Raw genomic sequence first — 21243 nt, 5'->3', positions numbered from 1 at the left:
ATAATTATAAGTTTTACCAAATACATGAAATTACACAAACTTAAAATAAACTTTGTATAGTCTCTTTTAGCACAGGATTTTAACAGCTTAGGTCAATGAGGTACTCACAGATGTAAAGGGGAAAAACTCCAGCATGAAGACAGGAAGAGTCCCTATCCAGGTTTAGATGTGCCCTGAAGTCCGCGGTCTTTTTTCCTTCACCACTTATTCCCTTGACAACTTCTAAAGGTTTTCCTTTATGATATTTCTGGGGCGGCGATCACAGCCAATCAGAGCGCGACTTTATGAATAATTTAAAAAAACAGCCATAGAGAAGGCAGGGAGGCAGGGGTGGGCGGGACCTCAGGTGTTCACTCACAGTGATGTGAAAGCGGGGCTCAGCTGGGAGGAGGACCGCGACGACGAGCTCCGATGCGACTATCAAGACTCCTGTTTCAACCATGTGAGGCACTTTAGAGACTGTCTGTCGTCTGTTTTTCATGTACACATGATTTTTTTAATTATATTTCGGTACACATTATTTGTTTAATTATATACCGGCACATATTGAGGGGAAAACAAACACTGTTTCAGGCAACTTCCGCATTTTATAACCACGTGATCTGGTTAGGTCGCTCTCTGAAGGTTCATTAGCAGCAGTTTGAGGTTTAAAATATAATGATCTTAACAACAACAATTTGATTTTAGTCATAACTTTTAATTAAAGTATGCCGAAGTAATCAATAAACAATCAACAATTTAGCCAATGATAAATTAAATAAATTAAAAAAAGCTGTAGTCGTCCCCTCGCCACATTGATTGATTGAAACGTTTATTAGTAGATTGCACAGTACAGTACATATTCCGTACAATTGACCACTAAATGGTAACTCTCCAATAAGTTTTTCAACTTGTTTAAGTCAGGGTCCACGTTAATCAATTCATGGTACAAATGTATACCAGCATAATACAGTCACCACACAAGTTAATCATCAGAGTATATACATTGAATTATTTACAATCCGGGAGGTGGGATGTGGAGGGGGTTGGGGCAGGGGGGGGTTAGGTTTAGGGCTGCAACTAACGATTAATTTGATAATCGATTAATCTGTCGATTATTACTTCGATTAATAATCGGATAAAATAGATAAACTACATTTTTATCCTTTCCAGTATTTTATTGGGAAAAAACAGCATACTGGCACCATACTTATTTTGATTATTGTTTCTCAGCTGTTTGTACATGTTGCAGTTTATAAATAAAGGTTTATTAAAAAAATAAATAAGAAAAATAAATAATTGCTTCTGCACATGCGCATAGCATAGATCCAACGAATCGATGACTAAATTAATCGCCAACTATTTTTATAATCGATTTTAATCGATTTAATCGATTAGTTGCAGCCCTAGTTAGGTTTGGTTAATATCAGCACTTCAGTCATCAACAATTATATCATCTGAGAAATGGACATTGAAACAGTGTAGGTCTGACTTCGTAGGATATGTACAGCGAGCAGTGAACACACGGAGCTCAGAAAGCATAAGAACAAGTATATACATTTGATTATTTACATTTGATTATTTCATACTTCCCAACCCTCCCGATTTTCCCGGGAGACTCCCGAATTTCAGTGCCCCTCCCGAAAATCTCCCGGGGCAACCATTCTCCCGAATTTCTCCCGATTTCCACCCAGACAACATTATTGGGGGCGTGTCTTAAAAGCACTGCCTTTAGCGTCCTCTACAGCCTGTCGTCACGTCCGCTTTTCCTCCATTCAAACAGCATGCCGACCCTGTCACATGCGATTTTTACACACACACATAAGTGAATGCAAGGCATACTTGATCAACGGCCATACAGGTCACACTGAGGGTGTACGTATAAACAACTTTAACACTGTTACAAATATGCACCACACTGTGAACCCACACCAAACAAGAATGACAAACACATTTCGGGAGAACATCCGCACCGTAACACAACATAAACACAACAGAACAAATACCCAGAACCCCTTGCAGCACTAACTCTTCCGGGACGCTACAATATACACCCCCGCTACCACCAAACCCCGCCCACCTCAACCCCGCCCCCCACCTCAAACCCCAACCCCACCCCCCATCTCCCGAATTTGGAGGTCTCAAGGTTGCCAAGCATGGATTATTTACAATCCGGGGAGGTGGGATGTGGAGGTGGGAGGGTGTTAGGCTAGGGTTGAAGTTGCCTGGAGGTGTTCTTTTAGTGCGGTTTTGAAGGAGGATAGAGATGCACTTTCTTTTACACCTGTTGGGAGTGCATTCCATATTGATGTGGCATAGAAGGAGAATGAGTTAAGACCTTTGTTAGATCGTAATCTGGGTTTAACGTGGTTTGTGGAGCTCTAGATTTGAGGGTTTTGGAGGTGCTGGGGTACCAGGAGGTGCATGCGAAAAAGGGTTGAATGAGAGTTCCCGCTAGAATCTTCATGGTGCTTTTGTTGACCAAAGAGGATATTCTGTAGAGAGTTTGTTGGTTGACCTTTTTGATTACCTTGGTTGCCATTTTATCACAGGAAAAATTAGCCTCTAGAATGGAACCTAGGTAGGTGACCTCATCTTTCCTGGTGATAACAATGTCACCCACTTTAATAGTGAAGTCACTGACTTTCTTAAGGTTGATTTGGGACCCAAATAGGATGGATTCATATTGCGACTTCACCGCATCATATATATTTTTAAAGCATATGCAACATTTTTTGGTCCTAGTGTAGGCATTTTCAAGCATGCAACTGGCTAAAAAGGCTAAGAATATCAACACTACAGTATTATTGGCCAATAGAGGGGACCAAACCAGTCATAGTGCGCTTTTTGATTGATTGATTGAAACTTTTATTAGTAGATTGCACAGTACAGTACATATTCCGTACAATTGACCACTAAATGGTAACACCCGAATAAGTTTTTCAACTTGTTTAAGTCGGGGTCCACGTTAATCAATTCATGGCGCTGTTCAGTATCTTGATCACTGATTGGCTCTGGTTCAGCCTCACACAGCATCACTATATTGTTGATCATTATATTATATTATTGTTGATTATACTATAGCATTGCATAAAGAAGTGTAAAAGTGTCTACATTGTGTTATTTCATGTCTAGAGGGCTCTCATAATGTTGATGTTGAACAGGTTGTAAACAAATAACCACCATTATGTTATGCAGATCACAAATAATTGTTTTTAATGTACCTTTAATGTGGTCAACCTTGCCATTCATTGTGGTCCACCACGCCATTCAACGGGGTCTTCCACATCATGTAATGTGGCCTGTCACGCCATTCAATGTGGTATTCCTCATAATTTAATGTGGTCCGCCACGTCATTTAAAAGGGTCTTCTACATCATTCAATGTGGTCTTCTGCATCATTCAATGTGGTCTTCTACATCATTCAATGTGGTCTGCCATATAATTAAAAATGGTCTTCTCTATCATTTAATGTGGTCTGCCACATCATTCAATGTGGTCTTCGACATCATTCAACGTGGTCTGTCACGTCATTCAATGTGGTCTTCTACATCATTTGATCTGGTTAGGTCTCTCTCTGAAGGTTCATTAGCAGCAGTTTGAGGTTTAAAATATAATGATCTTAACAACAACAGTTGGATTTTAGTCATAACTTTTAATTAAAATATGCCAAAGTACTCAATACACAATCAATTTGAGGAAATTATGCGCTCACGGAGCACAACATTAAAATAATTTTGGCCAATGATCAATTAAATGAAACAAAGCTGTAGGCTGCAGTCGTCCCCTCGCCACATCGCTCTTCATAGTGCGACTTCACCGCATCATATATATTTTTAAAGCATATTCTAAATTTGTTGGTCCTGATGTAGGCATTTCCAAGCATACAACTGGCTAAATAAGCTAAGAATATCAACACTACAGTAGTATTGGCCAATAGAGGGGACCAAACCAGTCTTAGCGCGCTGTTCAGTATCATGACCACTGATTGGCTCAGGCTCAGCCTCACACAGCATCGCTATATTGTTGATCATTATATTATATTATTGTTGATTATACTATAGCATTGAATAAATAAGTGTAAAGGTTTAAATAACATTGTGTTATTTAAAGTTAAAGTACCACTGATACTCACGTACACACTAGGTGTGGTGAAATTACCCTCTGCATTTGACCCCTTCCCCTTGTTCCACCCCCTGGGAGGTGAGGAGAGCAGTGAGCAGCAGAGGTGGCCACGCTCGGGAATCATTTTGGTAATTTAACCCCCAATTCCAACCCTTGATGCTGAGTGCCAAGCAGGGAGGTAATGGGTCCCATTTTTATAGTCTTTGGTATGTCTCGGCCGGGGTTTGAACTCACGACTTACCGATCATTTCATGTCTAGAGTTGAGTTGAGTTGAGTTTGAGTTTATTTCCAACATGCAAGCATACAACATGATACATCACAATTTCCAGTTTCTCTTTTCAACATGTTCGAAAAGGAGTAGGAAGAAGCAGAGCTTATTTAATCCTACCCCTTTTCTTTTACATAACAGTTGCTAAACTTTTTTGTTCACTTCCTGTTCTCAATTTATTCACAATGTACTCCATAAGTAATCACAATAAAAATAAATAGATAAATAATAATTGGTGAAGTAAGTTACATTTCATATGATGAGATAAGTAAGATTATTTTGAGAGTGAAAGAATGGATGAATTGAATAAATTCAGAATGTTTATCATGGTTCTTCTTTGTACTTTGTAAACACTTTAAGTTTGAAGAGTTTCTTGAAGTGGATCATATTAGTACATGGTTTGATTGCAATAGTTTGTTTGATAGAGGGCTCTCATAATGCTGAAAAACGTATTGAACTACTAGGCACAGCTTTTGTGATATAACTTTAAAAAATGTGTGTAGATTTGTTTTTAATGAGGGAAATAACTAAGGTGCAATAACTTTATTTATCTAGCAGTGTCAACCTAAAGTGATCATTATTACTTTTATAAGAACTAATCGACAAATAGATTAGTTTCGCTAGGTTTGCCGCTGACATTTGCATTATTCTTATGACATGTGACACCAATTTCAACCTGCAATGTGTGTGTATGTGTATGGGAATGTGCAAACGTGTATATGTGTGTGTGCGACAACCAGAAGCCCCCACCCGTCCCCCCAGAAATGAAACGTTCACATCCCAAGGACGTTTCCCACCATAATTTAGAGGGGTTGGTGCTGAAAGGCTTCAAACCGAAAGTGCTGAAGTCATAAAGCCGCACTCTTCTGTCTTGGCTGTTATCGTGTTTGATCTATTAGTTCAAATCCACAAGCAGGTGGCTGTGACTCATACTGTATACAAACACAGAAGCACTAAAATGGCAGCTTGTTGTCACCATGCTGTCATTGCATCGTTCGGTTACATGCTATAAAGTAAACACCTAAAGTGGACGCTGCTTGTTTTGTTCTTTACCTGCACTGTTTTATTTGCAGGTGTCAAATACTTGAAGGGAAAGAATGACACAGTATTAGGGATGGGCGATATAACCTAAAATCTATATTACGCTATATGCATATCGGAGCCGCTTGCAATAACAGTATATCACAGTTTATTTTGCATATAAATGATAATAGAACCAATTCAAAAGGGGTTACAAGGACATCTGGCAAAGTTGCTGGCACTGGACAAAGTTGCGAGGTCGTGCACAATTTGCGCAAATTCTTGGGAGGGGCTGAAAAGGACTTGATGTTTTCAAAATCAGTAAATTTAACACGTTAGGATATTTCTTAGATGCTTGACAGTTGATGCCTGATTGATTATCTTATATTTAGCATCATAACGCCTTCTCTGTTGTTTGCTAAGTTTCCTAACCCCTTTGACATTTTTTCTGTGTTGCATCTGTGTTTCTCCAGCTCACTTTAGGGGTTGGGGGGAGGAGGGGGAAATTATTTATTTATTTATTATTTTATTTTTTTCATAAAGAAATACAATCGTGTTCTTACGGACTGTATCCCTGCAGACTGTATTGATCTACCGGTATATTGATATATAATGTATATATTGTGTTTTTTATGTTGGTTTAATAAAAAATAAATAACAATTTTTATTTTTATTTTTTTCTTGTGCGGCCCGGTACCAATGTTCTACGTCATTCAATGTGGTCTGCCACGTCATTCAATGTGGTCTGCCACGTCATTCAATGTGGTCTTCTACGTCATTCAATGTGGTCTGCCACATCATTCAATGTGGTCTTCCACGTCATTCAGAGTGGTTTTCTACATCAGTGGTCCCCAACCACCGGGCCGCGGCCCGGTACCGCACAAGAAATTTAAAAACTTTTTTTTTATTTTTTTATTTTTATTTTTTTAAATTTAATTTAAAATAAAAAACACAATAAAAACTTACAATTAGTGCACCAACCCAAAAAACCTCCCTCCCCCATTCACACTCATACGCACAAAAGGGTTGTTTCTTTCTGTTATTAATATTTCTGGTTCCTACATTATATATCAATATAGATCAATACAGTCTGCAGGGATACAGTCCGTAAACACACATGATTGTATTTTTTTAATGATGAATGAAAATAAAAAAATAAAATTAAAATAAAAAATTAACCCCCCACCACCCGGTCCGTGGGACAAATTTTCAAGCATTGACCGGTCCGCAGCTACAAAAAGGTTGGGGACCACTGTTCTACATCATTCAATGTGGTCTTTTATGTCATTCAATGTGGTCTGCTATGTCATTCAATGTGGTCTTCTACATCATTCAATGTGGTCTTTTATGTCATTCAATGTGGTCTGCTACGTCATTCAATGTGGTCTTCTACATCATTCAATGTGGTCTTCTACATCATTCAATGTGGTCTTCTACATCATTCAATGTGGTCTGCCACGTCATTCAATGTGGTCTTCTACGTCATTCAATGTGGTCTTCTATGTCATTCAATGTGGTCCGCCACGTCATTCAATGTGGTCTGCCCCGTCATTCAATGTGGTCTTCTACGTCATTCAATGTGGTCTTCTATGTCATTCAATGTGCTCCGCCACGTCATTCAATGTGGTCTGCCACATCATTCAATGTGGTCTTACGTCATTCAATGTGGTCTTCTACATCATTCAATGTGGTCTTCTGCATCATTCAATGTGGTCTGCCACGTCATTCAATGTGGTCTTCTACATCATCAGGGACGGCGTGGCGAAGTTGGTAGAGTGGCCGGGTCAGCAATCGGAGGGTTGCTGGTTACTGGGGTTCAATCCCCACCTTCTACCATCCTAGTCACGTCCGTTGTGTCCTTGGGCAAGACACTTCACCCTTGCTCCTGATGGCTGCTGGTTAGCGCCTTGCATGGCAGCTCCCGCCATCAGTGTGTGAATGTGTGTGTGAATGGGTGAATGTGGAAATACTGTCAAAGCGCTTTGAGTACCTTGAAGGTAGAAAAGCGCTATGCAAGTATAACCCATTTATCATAACCCATTATCATTCAATGTGGTCTTATGTCATTCAATGTGGTCTTCTACATCATTCAGTTTGGTATTCTACGTCATTCAATGTGGTCTTCTATGTCATTCTATGTGGTCCGCCACGTCATTCAATGTGGTCTGCCACATCATTCAATGTGGTCTTCTATGTCATTCAATGTGGTCTGCAACATCATTCAATGTGGTCTTCTATGTCATTCAATGTGGTCTGCCACATCATTCAATGTGGTCTTTATGTCATTCAATGTGGTCTGCCACATCATTCAATGTGGTCTTCTATGTCATTCAATGTGGTCTGCCACATCATTCAATGTGGTCTTCTATGTCATTCAATGTGGTCTTCTACATCATTCAATGTGGTCTTCTACAACATTCAATGTGGTCTGCCACATCATTCAATGTGGTCTGCCAAGTCATTCAATGTGGTCTGCCAAGTCACTCAATGTGGCCTACTGACGGCAGCCATAATTGTGATATGAACCTCAAAAAACGAGTATGACACCCCGGCTGTACATAAACTAATTGTGATGGAACACTACATCTCTACTAAGTTGATCTATTTTCCTATGTTTGGGAAACCTGCTGTAAACTGACAACTACATTATCAGCAGTGTAAAAGCAGTGACAGGACAGAGAGACTTTTAGCCATATAGTGAATGTTATACAAAACTGACTTATTCATCCACCTCCAACCTCCCCCCTCGCTCATTGCCAAGGTTGTGCCCCCCATAATATGATTATGTTAAAATACAGCTTCTTTAAGTGAAGTTGAGGGAAGCTCAAGGGAAGAGAGGGATAATGGGAGAGGTGGACCTCTTGATTTTCTCTCCTCTAAGGGCTGTTGAAAAATGTATGGTGCCAGCACCTTGATGAATCCCCTTTTGCGGGGTGGATAGCAGAACACTTCTCATACCATTAAGTTTTAGTAATGGTCCCCATGCCATCACACCTTCTTTTGGCAGAGTCTCGTGCATGACGTTCACTCTCCTGACTAACAGGCGTCCTGCTTAGCCTCAGTGCACATTAACTGGGGTGCTACTACAGACGCAGATCTAACCATGCCCTTCGAAGGAGGCAACAGCTACCAGCGGCAGGAGGTCCCTTTGAGGCACCAGTCATTCCTCCCATACTCCGGCACAATTTTTTCAGAAAGCGTTACATTGCATCTTGTCAATCATCTTCTGCATTGCACAGGGGAGCCCCAGGGCTTTTTCCCTCTGCCACTTAAGTATGTAATTTATAAGAGAAAATGCATCATAAATGTAAACGGGAAATTAATATACCTGTGAAGGTTCAATAATAAGGTTTCTTGAATCCAATGCCCAAGACACCTACTCTACAACTATCAAAAATATGAAATGGTTCGTTCCACGTGGATAGCTGCCAACTTAGCTTTGAAAATGTCATAACGTTATCAAAGCTCAGCTTTAAGCATTCACACACAGCACCATCATTTTTAACATGTATGAAAGAAAGGCAAACATACAGTGCATCCAGAAAGTATTCACAGCGCTTCACTTTTTCCACATTTTGTTCTTTTACAGCCTTATTACAAAATAGACTAAATTTATTTTATCCTTAAAATTCTTTTTTTTTTTTTTTTTTTTTTATAGCAAATGTATGAACAACTCATAAATCACATGTATATAAGTATTCAAGCCCTTTCTCAATACTTTGTTGATGCACATTTGGCAGCAATTACAGCCTCAAGTCTTTTTGAATACGATGCCACAAGCTTGGCACACCTATCTTTGGGCAGTTTCGCACGTTCCTCTTTGCCCATTCCTATTTACAGCACCTTTCAAGCTTCATCAGGTTGGATGGGAAATGTTGATTTTCATCTAGGATGTCACTGTACATTTCTGCATTCATCTTTCCCTCTATCCTGACTAGGGATGTCCCGATCCGATATTTGGATCGGATCGGCTGCCGATATCTGCCAAAAAATGCGTATCGGCAAGGCATGGGAAAATGCCGATCCAGATCCAGTTTTTTAAAAAAAACTCCGGCCCGTGTTTTCCAACGCACCAATTTAAATAATACATTCCACTTTACTGCTGCTCCCTAATTTCCGTTCCGCATTTTCCAGCACACCTTCAACACATCCACAGGTCTGTGGATTCTCACGCAGTTGCTTTTCGCTGCTGGCATTACACGACAGGCTCTAAGTTCTCACTCTTTTCTGTGTCTCCCTCTCACAGACAGCAAGCGCACCTTCTTACACACGTCACATACTGTCACGTCATACGTCACATACGTATACGCCCTCCCCGAGCAGAGAGGTAGCAACATGGCTAACGTTAGCTGTGATGCTAGCGCAGCCGTGCGAGCAACGTTCCCTCTAAGGTGCGCGCCTGTGCAATGCGCACTGCTCAAGCGTCCTCTGCAATTATATGCCACGCACAAAATCAAATAAAAAAATAAGCGCATAACAATTTTCGACACACGGACACGACAGACAACAGTTTTCGTCATCATTGTTCAAATATTGTAACGTCTGTCGAGACGCTTATCTCCATTCGGTGCCACACGCCCACACCATCAAAATGCAGAGGCAAAAATTTGTGATTTTTTTTTAGTTGTGATTTCCTTCTCTGCATGAAAGTTTAAAAGTAGCATATATTAATGCAGTATGAAGAAGAATGTTTTAATGTAGACATGCAAGCCTTGAAAGAAAATTTTGAAAATCAAGACTACATTTCCTGCAAATGGGTGCATTTCTACCCCATATTTTAACTTTATATTTATTCTCATATCAAACTCTTTTGGCTGTCTTTTTGACACTTACATCCTTCCCCTCCACACCCCGGATTATAAATAATGTAAATAATTCAATGTGATTATCTTGTGTGATGACTGTATTATGATGATAGTATATATCTGATAGTTTATATCTGTATCATGAATCAATTTAAGTGGACCCCGATTCAAACAAGTTGAAAAACTTATTGGGGTGTTACCATTTAGTGGTCAATTGTACGGAATATGTACTTCACTGTGCAACCTACTAATAAAAGTCTCAATCAATCAATCAAAACACATAGAATGTATATGCATCAAGTGTTCATTCAAGGCTAAGGCAAAATATCGAGATATATATCGTGTATCGCAATATGGCCTTAAAATATTGCAATATTAAAAAAAGGCCATATCGCCCAGCCCTAGTTCAATGATGCCATTTCTGTTTGTCATGTATAATTTTGTCTATTTTTTGTTTATCCTTGAATAAACAGGTCAGTTTCTTGTTACCAACCATTGTGTATTATTCAAACTCCCCTGATTCAGCTGGCTAGTTGTTATCAAGAGTACTAAAACCCTTTTCAACATGATTCTGACAACTAAGTAGGCTAAATAACTTTAAACTTTAATACATGCTCGGATAGGCCAGTATCGGTCAGTATCGGTATCGGTATCGGATCGGAAGTGCAAAAACAATATCGGTATCGGATCGGAAGTGCAAAAACCTGGATCGACTAGTCTCCCAGCTTCTGCCGCTAAAAACATCCCCACGGTAAGATGCTGCCACCACCATGCTTCACTGTAAAGATAGTATTGGCCTGGTGATGAGCGGTGCCTGGTTTCCTGACATTCACGCCAAAGACTTCAAACTTTGTCTCATCAGACCAGAGAATTTTGTTTCTCATGGTCTGAGAGTCTTTCAGGTACATTTTGGAAACTTTGGCCTATGTCTGGCTTCTACACCAGACAGGCCTGCATTGCTGCAAACATGGTTGTCCTTCTGGAAGGTTCTCCTCTCTCCACAGAGGAATGCTGTAACTCTGACAGAGTGACCATCAGGTTCTTGATCACCTCCCTGACTAGACTAAGATGAGTGCAGCAATGTACATAGACCTCCTGGATGAAAACCAACGCTTCCCATCCAATCTGATGGAGCTTGAGAGGTGCTGCAAAGAGGAATGGTCGAAACTACCCAAAGATAGGTGTGCCAAGCTTGTGGCATCGTATTCAAAAAGACTCATGGCTGTAACTGCTGCCAAAAGTGCATCAGCAAAGTATTGAGCAAAGGCTGTGGATACTTATGTACATGCGACTTTTTTAGATCTTTATTTTTAATGAATTTGCAAAAAATTCAAAAAAGAAAAAGTTTCAAATGGTCTTTATGAGGTATACCAACATGTCTCAAAAAGTAAAAGTTGAAAGACACTGAAGTGAACATTGTTTTACACTTGTTTTACATTGTCACCTTAAAAACACACAACAGTAAGGTTTTTTTTTTAAATATTTTTTTGAAACAGTAAATGTTCCTATGTATTTCTTTGCACTTAAAAATACATGTTTGTTGTATGATTAGAACATTTTAGCATTATATTTGTGTCTAATTGCAGTAAGTGTATATGTCACAATATAACCTTCCCCTTCTCCTGAGCTTCCGCTCTCTGATTTCCTTTGTATTTGGCGTGATGAGTAAAAGTAATGTCTCTCCAGGTGCACTGTTCTTTGAATTTTTTTAATGCTGATTGAATGCTAAGCTGTTGTCAGGAAGCCAGCACAGGTGTGGTTTGAAACCTGATCGGTTAATTAGGCATGTTTTGAAAACTAAAATTCACATGGGGGCCAGTATTTTTGACCACCCCATTTTTAACAACATTTGAAATAAAGCAAGCCTTAAAATGTATTTAAAAATCCAAAATGAACCAAAAGCTACTAAATAGCACTGGTGAATGTTTGATTATATACATTTTTATCAATGCTGCAAACATTTGGAAGAATTTAGGGAAAATGTTCCATAATTCCTGGGGGGGGGTAGTAATTTTTTGCTTCGACTGAAATATCGCACTGTGGCCTCAATATCGTGATAATATTGTACCGTGAGATTTTGATACCATTACATCCTTAGTAAGAACAGTTGGTTTTGCATATTAGGTCCCCTTTGGTTGGTACATTCAAAGATACTCGGTTATAGTTGGAAAAAGAGATCCCACTAGTTTTCATAGACAGTGGGAGACTTAAACGGGAACTTCACTTTTTTGGGAATTTTGCCTATTGTTCACAATCATTATGAAAAACATGACGGCGGCTGTAATGATGCATTGTAACTTGTAAAAAAAAGTCTGCTTACAGCAAGGCCCATAAAACTTAATAAAAACAACATCCAAAAAGCGCCAACGATACTCTATTTACATTTCATGACTTGAATACTAACCAAGTATTAGTGATAATGTTATTATAAGAGCTATCGCAGACAAACTATTTATAGCGGCGCAGTGATCACTAGCGTGTGTGCCAATGTTGACATGATGCACTGATGAGCTGCTTCCTTGTTTCTTTGCTCGTAAAACTTTATTGTAGATCATAAACAATGCCTCTTACATGGATAGCAGAAGGATGACAAGTTCGTACTCTTTGACAGCCAATTTAGACCCGGGATGGCAAGAGCGGCACGAAAATACGCTTGGTTCCACCCCCTTTTTTGCAAGGATTATGAGTTATTCTTCATCCAAATGGGAATATATGAACATCCCAGCAGCCGGCATCCTAATTACAGCAGACATTGTACAGTAAGTGATGATTTATTAATACGTAATTATTAAATGTTATTATAAATGTGCCCGTTATTACATTACATATATACTTACACCATGTGTATAAAACCCTAATGGAGGTGTTTGGATGTTGTTTTAAGGGATAAAATAGAGCGACTCCCATAGGCTCCATTGTAAGGAGACTTTTAAACGCATTTATTTACTATTTAGATTGCATTAAAAAAACAAAAAACATCTGCAGTCATATCTTTCGTAACGATTGTAAACAATAGGCAAAATTCCAGAAAAAGTGCAGTTCCCTTTCAACTCACAGGAGATGCACTTATATTATAATCATAATAATAATTATGTATTGTTCTTATTCGTATTATCCACTGATGATAATCCTATGTGAATCAGCTAATCTTTACTTTACACTCTCAAAGTAAAGGAAAAGTTGATGTATTAATAAACCTATTAAAGTGAATATTGACAGTTTATATGATTAATGACATTAATATTATGGCCACTTTATATTGAATTTGTTGACTTGTATTGTTAAAAAACAAACCAAAAAAAGCTGGTTTCAACCAAATAAATGCAATAATCAGTATTTAAATGCTCATAAACATACCAAGTGTGAGTGTATGGGGTGTCGACATTGGGTTTAGGGTGGGATGGTGGGCCCATTAGGACTCTTGTCTTATCGGTGCCCAGAATTTGGTGCTACGCCCCTGAACCCCTAAAATGTATATAATATTCAATGAAACAGTTCAATATTTTTGCAAAAAGTGAAGCCTACTGTCTGCTATAAATATTTCAAGTCTGTATTTCAATATAAACCCACATTTCAGAGACTCAGAAAATGTTAATATTGTGATAAAAAAAAAAAGAAGCTCAATATTGAAAAGTCATGCTGTCACACCACTTTCTGTAATCACTATTTTCTCAGACAAATACCAGCCTAAATGTTGCAAACACTGGATGTGTTTGTATGATGTGTTCCTGAAGCCATGCCTATGAATTGAAACCAGGATTATTTATATTGACTGGATACATTTGCATACATTCTTGATTTATTAATATATATCTGTTAGGCGTGCTCATCATCCACATGCAATCAATGCATTGGGGTCAAGTGCAGCAGTGATTCACCAGATCAAGCAGATAGATCTGTGAAAACCCTTGAGTGTGGCAGTGCAACTACAATATAGGCTTAACCAAACTTAACAATAGCAGCAATGTTTTCAAATTCAAGATTTTCTTCATACATTGAACTTTTTGGCATTCAAGATTTACATCCAAAACCCTTGATTCAACTATATTCATTAAACAGCGGTCCTGTAAAATCCCTTTTTCATAGAATGATGTGAGTCTTTAGTGTCTTTCAGCTCGGGAACCGTTAATGTCGCTCTTACGCATGTCCCCTCAACCTGATGTGAACCACCCTCGACTTCGGCAAACTTTGTGTCTACTGTTGAAAATTTCCATGCTGAATTCAAAAATGCCTCAAGTAATGTGAGCTGCATCTTGTATAATCTCAATCTCCGCTTCGGTGTATTTCACTCCAAATATAACTTATGAACAATCTTCAGGGAAGTTATGCAGATGAGCAGTTTTTTATAAAGTAGTTGTTTACACCGTCAGTGTTGATTTTCATTCTCAGCTGCTCAGCATACTCTGTTTGAATAAAGAAAAAAAAAACATTTGATTTTCCGAGTGGGTGAGCCCCAGTCCGCATTTCTGAACCTGTGCAGCGAGGGCCGACTGTACTTGAGCCTCCGGGGTTGCGAGCACATGTGTTGCAGCCTTCCTTTAGTGTGAGTGCGCTTGACTCCACAGCACACACACATGCTTAAATATAGATTCAGCCAACAGGGTCCTCAATAGATCAGACATCCCCTGACAGTTCTCTTAAATGTCCTTGGCAGCCCCCCAACCTCCAGCCCTCCTTCCCTCTCTCCTCTTGCACACCTTTTCCCCCACTCTACTCCATGTGATGCAGCAATATGTCTCTGCAGCTCTCTTCTAGACGGCTCCCATCACCACCGAGCGCTATAATGCATGACACAATCTGGGTATGTCCCATAAGGTGTCACTTAGCCAGAGAGCATGCTGCACACTTCACACTGAAAGTTGTGCAGAGGCTTAGTTAGCCTTCTTGCTGTATTGTCAATCTTTTCCCAAAGCAACAACTCATTGTCTGACTTTGAGTAATTGCACTAATAAAACATTGTTTTCTCAGTCACTGACATTTTTTTTAACACACACCCTGCGTTATTATCAATCTTTTTTTTAATTTAATATATGAATATGTGATTTATGTCGCTCGTGCCAATGTTATAAATCAATTTTGCGTCTAAGAGGGGAGCTGATGTTTCCTTATTGATTGGCTAGCTAGCCTAATGGCGTTTGTTCTTTATTGCTGATCTCAGGAAATAAAGCAAATAAATAGCTGTGAATGAGTGCGGCCGCTGTGATGCTGTGAGGGGGAGATGACAAGAAAAATAATACTTTGGGGGCGACTTCAAAGAGCAGGAAATACAGAAATTAATACTCATTTGATTGATGAGAAAAGCAATACATCATTGGAATCAATTCTCTCATTTTTGCAGGCTGTGAAATCAGAATGCGAGCGCACGTGTCATTTTCGATTTTCATCACTGGATCGCAACTGAATCTCACTTTGCCTTCAGGTAACACCGTCCTGCTCCAAATGTTAACCTTTGTTGACACTTTGCCACAAGTGACAGACCACTTGCATGTGTTGTCTTCTATAATGTGCAGTGTCAGGCCTTTATTTGCTTTAAGACTATTTGAATCAGTCCTAGAGTGTTTGTCAAATTGATTTGAAAACCCAAGTATGTTGTTGCTTTGTACCACATCCTTAGAATAACAGATGGATGGATGGATGAAATCTGTCTTGACAAGTTAACTCAGAGCAAGTTGCCAAACTTTTCCAACTCATGGTGCAATTCGGTTCTTCCCATGTATCCAAACTTACTAAAATGCCTTTAATATACAGCATATTCATTGCATGACAATAGATCTGCAGTATGAATGCACTGAGTGACACCTTTTTATTTTTAGAATCATTCCTTCCATGGTCTTTCAACGTATATAAATAATGCCTGTCATTTTCTCAATGTTACAGACACTGAATGTACATGTGTTCCTGAGGTCTTGCCCCTGAATTAAGACCGGGATTATGTTATATTTACTTGATAACTGTTGATATAAGAGATGCCCTGATCCCATGATTGGGATGTGGGCTGATAGTTGCCTTTTTTAGTATAGCCCTAACTCTACCTTTTCTTAGCTATTGGAAACTGCTGTTGCGCATTTGGGATCTGCATATGTCCCGAAAATGTGAAATCAGAGCGTGGAGTCATTGTTTAGATATTAGATATTTAATTGGTGAAGTCACAAGTTGGGAACAACGTCTGCGGATTATCCATATATGGTATAAATGTACCCAAACTGCCTTCCGCGTATCCGGCATTTTTCATTTACGCACAAGAATCTGTAGTTTAGACGACAAATTCCCATGATCGACTCGACAAACAAAAATGCTCGGTTTTTTAATGTATTACCCAACACATTCGGACCTCCAGTCTCATCTGAAGAACGAAGAAGTGCCCGGCTAACTTTTTTTCTGTTTTGCGGCAATGAGCCTTCAACTCGGAAGAAATCTCTCTGTGTGTGTGCAAACCACTTCAAAGGTTCCTGCTTCATCAACCTGCAGTAGTATAAAGATGGATTTTCACAGAAGCTAATTTTAATGGTTGAGTTGAGTTTGAGTTTGAGTTTATTTCAAACATGCAAGCATACAACATGATACATCACAATTTCCAGTTTCTCTTTTCAACATGTTCGAAAAGGAGTAGGAAGAAGCAGAGCTTATTTAATCCTACCCCTTTTCTTTACATAACAGTTGCTAAAACTTTTTGTTCACTTCCTGTTCACAATTTATTCACAATAAACTCCATAGGTAATCACAATAAAAATAAATAAATAAATAATAGTAAGAATTTAATAATAATAATTGGTGAAGTAAGTCATATTTCATATGATGAGATAAGTAAAATTACTTTAAGAATGAATGAATGGATGGATGAAATAAATTGAGAATGTTTATCATGGTTCTTCTTCTTTGTACTTTGTAAACACTTTAAGTTTGAAGAGTTTCTTGAAGTGGATCATATTAGTACATTGTTTGATGGCTTTGCTTAATCCATTCCATAATTTAATTCCACATACTGACATACTGAAGGTCTTAAGTGTTGTACGTGCGTACAAATGTTTTAAATTACTTTTTTCTCTAAGATTATATTTCTCCTCTTTTGTTGAGAAGAATTGTTGTATATTCTTGGGTAGCAGGTTATAGTTTGCTTTGTGTATAATTTTAGCTGTTTGCAGATTCTCTATGTCATGGAATTTCAGTATCTTTGATTCAATAAATAAAGGATTTGTATGTTCTCTATATCCAACATTATGTATTATTCTAACTTCTCTTTTTTGTAACACCGTTAATGAATGAAGTGTACTTTTGTAATTATTTCCCCATATTTCTACACAGTAACTCAGATATGGTAACACTAGTGAGCAGTAGAGAATATGAAGTGATTTTTTGTCTAGAACATATTTTGCTTTATTCATTATTGACGTGTTTCTTGCTACTTTATGTTGTATATTTTTTATGTGAGATTTCCAGTTCAATTTATCATCAATCATTATACCTAGAAATTTGGTTTCATTTACTCTTTCAATTTCTTTTCCGTCTATTTGTATTTGTGTTTGACTTTCTCTTCTACTGTTACCAAATAGCATTATTTTAGTTTTACTGAGATTCAACGATAATCTATTTTTGTCAAACCATCTTTTTAATTTGTTAATTTCTTCTGTTATTATTTGTATTATCTCCTGTATGTTCTCTCCTGAACAAAACGCTGTTGTATCATCCGCAAATAATACTAACTTTAAATCTTTTGTAACTTTACAAATGTCATTTATATAGAGATTGAATAATTTAGGTCCTAGTATTGATCCCTGAGGTACACCACAGGATATATTTAGCGTTGTAGACGTGTGTTCGCCTAGCTTCACGTATTGTTTCCTGTTCGTTAGATAACTTCTTATCCAGTTTAATACTAACCCTCTGATGCCATATCGTTCTAGTTTTTTGATTAAAATATTGTGATTAATAGTGTCAAATGCTTTAGTTAGATCCATAAAAACCGCTGCTGCACATTTTTTACTATCTATTGCATTGGTAAATTCTTCTGTAATTTCAATTAAAGCCATTGAAGTTGAGACATTAGCTCTGTATCCATATTGGTTCTCTTCGAGTATTCTATTTTTATTTATGAAACTCTCTAATCTGTTATTGAACAGTTTTTCAATGATTTTAGAAAATTGTGGAAGTAAAGAAACAGGTCTATAATTTGTAAATTGATGTTTGTCTCCAGTCTTATAAATTGGTGCAACTTTAGCTATTTTCATTTTGTTTGGGAATTTACCTGTTTGAAATGATAGGTTACTAATATACATTAATGGTCCTGAGATCTCTTCTATAACCTTTTTTATCGTTTCCATATCAATTCCATTACAATCAGTTGAAGTCTTAGATTTACATTTTTTCACGATTGTAACTATTTCCTCCTGTGTCACATTACTGAGGAACATGGAGTTGGGATTTCGCTCTATGGTATCATTATAGTCCTCAATTGAAACTGGGTCTGGAATCCTTTCTTCCAATTTTGGTCCAATATTTACAAAATAATTATTGAAGCTTTCAACTACTTCCTTTATGTTGTCATTTTTTTTATTTCCGTCTAAGAAGTATTGAGGGTAGTCCCTGTTTGTGCCATTTTTAATAATGCTATTAAGGATGCCCCATGTTGCTCTCATATTATTTTTGTTCCTGTCCAATAATTCACTGTAATATTCTTTTCTACATGATCGTAGTATGTCTGTTAACTTGTTTTTATATACTTTTTGTACTTAATTTCTGCCTATGTAGTTCTTTGTGCTATAAATTTTCTATATAGTGTATTCTTCTTCTTACAAGCATTTTTTAATCCTTTTGTCATCCATGGTTGATTATTCTTTCTCTGTTTATTACTGAGTTGTATCCATGGACAATGTTTGTCATAAAGTATTATGAACTTGTTTAAGAAATGTTCATATGCTTCATCAACCTCTTTTTCATTGTACACATTGTCCCAATCTTGCTTTTGTAACTCAATTTTGAAAGCAGTCATCCTCTTCTCTGTGCATAGTCTTCGAAATGTCCTTTTATCTTCCATATTCTTCTTGTAGTTTCCATCATATATTGTAAAAACTGGCAGATGATCACTAACGTCGGTTATAATTAGACCACTTGTAGTGTTAATGTCAAAATCATTGGTAAAAATACTATCAATAAGCGTGGCACAGTGTGCTGTGATTCTGCTTGGCTTTGTGATTTTAGGATATAAACTGATACTGTACATTGTATCAATGAAGTCATCAATAGACTTTTGCTTGTTAGGGTTCAATAAGTCAATATTAAAGTCACCACATAAGAACATTATTCTTTGACCATTATCCATGTAAGTAGCCTCGATCCATTCTTCAAATGTTTCTATACTTGACTTAGGTGATCTATATATACAACTGATGAAAATGTTGTTGCTTTTTTCCTGGCATATTTCAATGGTTATACATTCTAAGATATTATCTATAGCAAATGACATGTTTTTTACCACTTTGTAGTTCAGGTTCTTCATCACGTACACAGCTACTCCTCCTCCATTTTTGTTGGTTCTGTTGATGTAGTTTAGTTCATATCCTTCCAGATCAAAATCTATTTCTTTTTTATCATCAAACCATGTTTGGTAGAGTCAATGTCTACTATTCATGGCAATGGAGGAGACAATAAATTGGTAAGTATTAGCAGGAGGTTAGAAAAGTGTGAATGATCCAATAACAATGTTAGCTTCATTTGTTGTGTAGCTAGCTTAGCTTACTAATATAAGAAAATAGCGTCACCGTCCTGCGGCAAAATAAAGAATGATTTTCTTAAAAACGACTTTTAATTGAATCAGTGCCTACTGTGTTTGGCAATGGACGAGTAAGTAAGATATACCGTAATTACATTTGAGATGTAGGTCGTAGCGTAGTAAACTGTATAGCCGGTTTAAATGATGAAAAAAAATCATGATATGACCCCTTTAACTGATCAGCGAACATCTGATGAGCTGTTGAGCCCAGCTGATCTTTACCGCAGTTGTATCCCAGTGTTTACATGTCTAAAGATTGTACTTGCATGAAAGATTCCTTTTAAAAAGGATGCAAGATCTTAGAGACACAATTACATTTTACCACCATGGTGTAAAAAATAAACAAAGTTTCTTCAAAGTATCATTCTCACTGGAGGACTAGAGCAAAAGGAATGATGAAGCATGCTATACACACACACACACATGCACACACACACAAATCGAGCAGGACTACACAAGAAGCGAACCGCTAAAGCTTCAATGTAAAGTAGGGTGATCGATCCAGCTGTCGATACTATCAATACCTAGTATGGTCATACTTGCCAACCTTGAGACCTCTGAATTTGGGAGATTGGGGGGGGGGGGGGGGGGGGTTAAGGTGGGCGGGGTTGGGGGGGGCGTGGTTTGGTGGTAGCGGGGGTGTATATTGTAGCCCGGAAGTGTTAGGGCTGCAAGGGTAGCGGGGGTGTATATTGTAGCCCAGAAGAGTTAGGGCTGCAAGGGATTCTAGGTATTCTGTTGTGTTACGGTGTGGATGTTCTCCCGAAATGTGTTTGTCATTCTTGTTTGGTGTGGGTTCACAGTGTGGCGCATATTTGTAACTGTGTTAAAGATGTTTATACGGCCACCCTCAGTGTGACCTGTATGGTTGATGATCAAGTATGTCTTGCAGTCAGATACAAAGAATCCTCTCCGGCGCACACAGCCCCTCGGGTGATCTGGTTTTCAATCGCGTAATCCAGTCGTGTTAGTCCAACTTTTTAAAACCAAACACAATCAGGTTAAGGTGTTTCCATGGGTAGTAGGAGACTTATTTAGAGCCGAATTATTTGAGAGGTCGGACTAATTTAGTGCATGGACACGTACTGGCTGTGAATGTAGCCTAAAGCAACAGTAGATTTCATGTGAAGTGACTGCCTCATCGTCACTTCAAAGGTACTTTAAGGCTGAGTACAAAATTACCATATTGAGTCAAGAACATTTAAAAAAATACTGGTCAAGTGACTTCTCCCTATGCAAGGCATGGCTTCTGTTCTTGTCTCACGCACACCAGATATCT

General features: G+C 38.2%; 1 protein-coding gene across 1 annotated transcript in view; it reads right to left on the bottom strand.

Moving 5' to 3' along the window:
• crtac1b (cartilage acidic protein 1b) overlaps nucleotides 1–210 on the bottom strand; it is a 92362-nt gene extending 92152 nt beyond the window's left edge. Inside the window, exon 1 of the mRNA XM_062058182.1 lies at nucleotides 109–210. Within this exon, the coding sequence (XP_061914166.1) occupies nucleotides 109–135 (27 nt within the window). The 5' untranslated portion in view covers nucleotides 136–210. The remainder of the gene's footprint in view (nucleotides 1–108) is intronic.
• Between the last annotated feature and the right edge of the window lie 21033 nt (nucleotides 211–21243).

Source organism: Entelurus aequoreus, linkage group LG09, assembly GCF_033978785.1.
Source record: "Entelurus aequoreus isolate RoL-2023_Sb linkage group LG09, RoL_Eaeq_v1.1, whole genome shotgun sequence".
NCBI classification, from domain to species: Eukaryota; Metazoa; Chordata; class Actinopteri; order Syngnathiformes; family Syngnathidae; genus Entelurus; species Entelurus aequoreus.
This window is presented reverse-complemented; position numbering and strand designations above follow the sequence as displayed.